At 43.0% G+C, this 6,036-nt stretch overlaps 1 protein-coding gene across 8 annotated transcripts in view; it reads right to left on the bottom strand.

Annotated features, from left to right (window-relative positions):
* Positions 1-6,036, bottom strand: part of rorab (RAR-related orphan receptor A, paralog b) — a 30,412-nt gene that overhangs the window by 7,226 nt on the left and 17,150 nt on the right. Inside the window, exons 1-4 of one of the 8 annotated variants that reach the window (XM_027021785.2) lie at positions 5,227-5,297; positions 1,031-1,116; positions 635-776; positions 1-231 (exon numbers count right to left, since the gene is read on the bottom strand). The exon at positions 1-231 is cut by the window's left edge and continues 276 nt beyond it. In XM_027021785.2, coding sequence (XP_026877586.2) covers positions 1-231; positions 635-776; positions 1,031-1,116; positions 5,227-5,254 — 487 coding nt within the window. In that variant the 5' untranslated portion in view covers positions 5,255-5,297. Of the gene's footprint in view, positions 232-634; positions 777-1,030; positions 1,117-4,195; positions 4,282-5,226; positions 5,298-6,036 lie in introns of those variants that run through there. The other 7 variants (XM_027021787.2, XM_035527413.1, XM_035527415.1 and 4 more) reach the window with 7 other exon arrangements.

Genomic DNA, 6,036 nt, shown 5'->3' with positions numbered 1-6,036 from the left:
GCTCTGCCTCTCCAGGTGGCTGGGAGTCCCGCCCCTCGTCTGATGCCTCCTCTCCAGGTGGCTGGGGGTCCCGCCCCTCGTCTGACTCCTCCTCTCCAGGTGGCTTGGAGTCCCGCCCCTCCTCTAACTCCTCCCCGGCTGGTTCCTCCTGTTGTCGCTGCTGTCGATGTCGTTGGACCTCTGCAAACAGACTGTCCCTCTGCTTCTTAGACATGCGCCCAAATTTCACCGCTGTGCAGACACACACACGCACACACACACGATATATGTTATGGTCATGCAGTTTTCATCACTAAACATCTGCAATTCTATTTTTTAAGGATCTGTTTTTAGAGAGGTCACTGTGACAGTAGTACAGATTAAATATAGTACATCTGAATACATCTGAGTATATCTGAGGACATCCATATCTGCAAGAACATGGAGAAAAATAGATTGATGTGCCATGTGCATTGAGGATGTGGGAGGGAACACACACACACAGACACACACACACACACGCTCGTACACACAAGCACATGCTTGCAACACACACAGACACACACGCACTGGTCCACACACGCACACACAAACACGTACGCTTGTACACATGCTCGCGCACACACGCACGCACACACACATGAAGGAACCGCACCGTCTCTCGACATGCCCACTGCCAGGCACTTCTGTAGCCGACAGTACTGGCAGCGGTTACGGCTGGTGCGGTCAATCACACAGCTTTTCTGACGAGGACACGAGTACACAACCGCTCCCTGCTGACTCCTACGAAAGAAACCCTGACAGGGACAGAGAGGGAGAGAGAGAGAGGGAGAGAGAGAGAGAGAGAGAGAGAGAGAGAGAGAGGGAGAGAGAGAGAGAGGGAGAGAGAGAGAGCGAGAGAGGGAGAGAGAGAGAGAGAGAGGGATTTCACTAGTATTAAAAACAATGTTAAAAAAAAACAGTATAAAAAATAGCTGTTTGACTAGTGAATTTAGCAAAACATGTGAGTGAATGGTTGTCCTCAGGCTTGTGACAGTTATAACGGCGCTACCTTACATCCCTCACATGTGATAACGCCATAATGGATCCCGGATGATTTATCGCCACAGATCTTACAGGGAATACTCTCAATTTGGGCTAAAGAGAGAAAACACAGACACACACACAGAAACCAATATTTGAGTAACCTTTTTTTGGCTAGTTTCTGAACAGCCTTAATTATATTGCATGCTTGTATAGAAAAACCAAACATTTTTTAAAGGAATATTTCACCTTTAAATGCTACCAAGTATAGGTGAGACCACCTTAAATCAGTCATTAACATAAAGACCACCTTAAATCAGTCATCAGCAAAGACCACCTTAAATCAGTCATCAGCAAAGACCACATTAAATCAGTCATCAGCAAAGACCACATTAAATCAGTCATCAACATAAAGACAACCTTAAATCAGTCATTAACATAAAGACAACCTTAAATCAGTCATCAGCAAAGACCACCTTAAATCAGTCATTAACACAAAGACCAGCTTAAATCAGTCATCAGCAAAGACCACATTAAATCAGTCATCAACATAAAGACCCCCTTAAAGCAGTCATTAACATAAAGACAACCTTAAATCAATCATCAACATAAAGACCACCTTAAATCAGCCATTAACAATGTAATAATTCACATAATCTACTTGTCCTTTTGTAGTGTTCAGTTCAGGTGTTATTATTCACAGCAGCTGTATGTTACAGCACTTCAAAGGAATATGGTGGATGTTGTCCAAAGTCAGAGAAGAATATTTTTGTTTAAGTACAAAATATATGTGCTGATGACATCATCACTCAGCATAATCAATCATTCATCAAGAGTGCAAGCTCCACCACCAAAGCCTAATATGACTGTTTTTATTGTGTGTTTGTGCATAGATGTGCGGTATTCACAAACAGAAACTATGTGATACTACAGCGTGGTGGTACAGTGTGATGGTACTGAGTGGTGGTACTGTGTGGTCTATCTAACATATATGTACATATGACATATATATGTACATATTACACATATATGTACATAACTGCCAAACCCTGTGTAATATATATGTACATATTACACATATATGTACATAAACCTAACCCTGTCTAACATATATGTAACATATATGTACATATTACACATATATGTACATAACTGCCAAACCCTGTGTAATATATATGTACATATTACACATATATGTACATAAACCTAACCCTGTCTAACATATATGTAACATATATGTACATATTACACATATATGTACATATTACACGTATATGTACATAACTGCCTAACCGTGTCTAACATACAAGTCTCTCATGTATGATCCACAGATCTGTTTCAAATGACACCATAATGGAAAAAAACAGAACATAATATCATAGTGACAAGAAGCACTTTGTCCACAATGCCTTTTAAAATGATCTTTTGTATATTAACTTGCAAGCTACATACTAATAACAATAAATAATTCATTTTCGTCTAAAAGGTTGATCTTTTCGTGATCATTAGTTAATGAAGCAGGCAGGTACAATCCTTTGGTTGCTGGGTGGCACAACTACCTGCACTACAGCTACGTCCACTACAGCTACGTCCACTACAGTTGGAGTTACCCTTTTGCCCCAGGGTTGCCACTGTTGACAAGGACAGTGTGATGTGGCGAAGATCCAAGCAGAGCAGAAGAGGAGAGAGAGATACAGTCCCTCCAGCAAAACCATGAAATGCCTCCCATCTCACACACACACACACACACACACACACACACACACACACACACACGCACACACACACAGACGCACACAAACACAGACGCACACACACACAGACGCACACACACACAGACGCACACACAGACGCTCCCACTATTTCAAACTGTGGTTTGAAAATGTTGAAGTGACGTTTTTGTAAGAACAAAAACAAGTAAACCATCACAGTGTCTCTCTCTCTCACACACACACACACACACACCCACAAACAAACATGCAAACACACACCCACAAAAACAAACAAACACACACACACACAAAAACAAACAAACACACTCAAATCCACATCTAGTCCAGTCATAGTTCAAGTTTGAGTGTATCCCCTTTTTAATGAATGGGGTACATAGTTGGAGAGAATTGTAGCCTGATCGCTTTCACTCAGACCGAACAGTCTGTTTAATCTGAATACACTATACACTTTATGATCTGACCTTTCATAACTCACCCCTGCAGATGGCGCTTTAATATCCATAATAATATAATTTTTAAACCATGTTCAGGAATGATCAGGATGATCAGGAATGATCAGGATCAGGAATGAGTGTGTTAAGTGTGTCAGATTAGAAGGTTTGGACCTGTGTTGAGGAGGCAGGAGGTATACAGGGAGATGAATGCTGACGATAGAACTACTGGAAAAGAGGACCTTCCTGGATGTGGTGATGGAGGACCTACAGATGATGACCAAGTGAGAGGAAGAATCAGATGAGCTTCTGTGGTCACCCCAAACAGGAAGAGCCAAAACAGGAAGCGAAGAATAAGAATTATATCAAACTGTCTGCTACTCTGGACCATGCTGGTACTTTGAGAAGACCAGCGTCTGAATATGGGTGTTGATATTTATCCTAAAAGGGTGATTTATTATCCTTTATACGGTTATTCTGAAAGTGTGTGTGTTTGTGAGTGAGAGAGAGAGAGAGAGGGAGGGAGTGTACGTGTGTGTCTGTGTGCGCATATTTGTGTGTGGTTTTTTTTGTGTGTTTTTTTTGTGTGTGTTTGCGTGTTTGTGTGTGTGTGTGTGTGTGTGTGTTCATGGGTGGTGATTCAGAGTGGGGGTGTGAGGGTTAAGTAAACTGCAGTGGCTGTTGCTGTTCAGATTAACAAGCAAGTTGTGCTGCCATAAATAGGCCACTGGAACAACATTCCTAAATAATCCAACATGGCAACATTCCTAAATAATCCAACATGGCAACATTCCCATGTGATCCCAACAATCCAACATGGCCACTCGTTTTTGCAGTGCCCAAAGCAGTCTACAGCCATCAGTCAACTTCACAATTAGACAATTTATTACAGCTGGCAAACACACACACGCACACTCACACTCACACACACACACACACACACACACACACACACACACACACACACTCACACACACACACACTAGCGCATCTTATTCCAACAGCAGAATCCTGTGTGCACTCTCCTACCTTTCATGGCTGTGAACACAAAGTACATCCTGCCACCTGTCTGAGATTTAGCAACAGCCACACTGATCCATCCACATTGCTCCCTCCGGGGTGTGTGTGTGCGTGTGTGTGTGTGTGTGTTCATGGGTGGTGATTCAGAGTGGGGGTGTGAGGGTTAAGTAAACTGCAGTGGCTGTTGTTGTTCAGATTAACAAGCAAGTTGTTCTGTCATCAGTGCTGCCATAAATAGGCCACTGGCCAACATTCCTAAATAATCCAACATGGCAATATTCCCATGTCATTCCAACAATCCAACATGGCAACATTCCCATGTCATCCTAATAATCCAACATGGCAACATTTCCATGTCATGCCAACAATCCAACATAGCAACATTTCCATGTCATGCCAACAATCCAACCTGGCAACATTCCCATGTCATGCCAACAATCCCACCTGGCAACATTTCCATGTCATCCTAATAATCCAACATGGCAACATTCCCATGTCATCCTAATAATCTAACATGACAACATTACTAAATAATCTAACATGGCAACATTCCCATGTCATCCCAACAATCCAACATGGCCACTTGTTTTTGCAGTGCCCAAAGCAGTCTACAGCCATCAGTCAACTTCACAATTAGACAACTTATTACAGCTGGAAAACACACACACACACACACACACACACACACACACACACACACACACACACACACACACACACACACACACACACACACACACACACACACACACACACGCGCGCACACATGCACACATCTCTTAAGATATTACCAGACTATCACAGATTCCTTAACAAATCCACTCTTTGTCTCTCTCTCTCTCTCACACACTCACACACACACACACACACACACACACACACACACACTCACACACACTCACACACACTCACACACACACACACACACACACACACACACACACACACACACACACACACACACACACACACTCACACACACACACACACACACTAGCGCATCTTATTCCAACAGCAGAATCCTGTGTGCACTCTCCTACCTTTCATGGCTGTGAACACAAAGTACATCCTGCCGCCTGTCTGAGATTTAGCAACAGCCACACTGATCCATCCACATTGCTCCCTCCAGGGTGTGTGTGTGTGTGTGTGTGTGCGTGTATGTGTGTGTGCGTGTGTGTGTGTGTGCATGTACAAGCATGTGCATACGCGCGCGCATGTGTGTGTGTGCGCAAGCATGCGCATATGTGTGTGTGTCTATGTGTGTGTGCGCGGATGTGTGTGTGTGTGTAAGCATGCGCATACGTGTGTGTGTGTGTGTGTGTGTGTGTGCGTGCGTGCATGTGTGTGTGTTTGTGTGACGCTGCCTCCTCTCTTTTCCTCTCCTCTCTGCCTCACTGCTCCAACCACATGAGAATCCATGTGATGCCTCAGCACTAAACCTAGACCACTCCTGAATGACAGCAGAATCGGCCAATGGAAGACCAAGGAGGAAGGGGTGGGTGTGTGGGAGGTTTCTTTTTCAGTCATTTCAGTAATCATTGCAGTATACAGCTGAGTAGATTTAAAGACGTTTAATATTGGCTATGCATGTTCTATTTTCATAATATAGTATCATATCATCAGAGTTCTCCAAAAGGAACACATCCTGGTCTGCCTTCCTGTTGGTCTGTTTTTCTGACTCTTTCAGTTCTGTCTCCTACTTGTTAATGACTTGTTATTAATTAACTAGAGTTAGTTAACATCCTCACTAGAATTAACAACTAGATGTGCAATCAGTTATCAATCCCAAACAGCAAATATAAGACCAGTCTTCAGTAACAGGAGAGAATGCATCTGTGTATAACAAAGTC

This window comes from Electrophorus electricus, chromosome 1 (genome assembly GCF_013358815.1).
Source record: "Electrophorus electricus isolate fEleEle1 chromosome 1, fEleEle1.pri, whole genome shotgun sequence".
Classification (NCBI taxonomy): Eukaryota; Metazoa; Chordata; class Actinopteri; order Gymnotiformes; family Gymnotidae; genus Electrophorus; species Electrophorus electricus.
The sequence above is the reverse complement of the archived record's forward strand: the minus strand, read 5'-3'. Positions and strand labels throughout refer to the sequence as shown.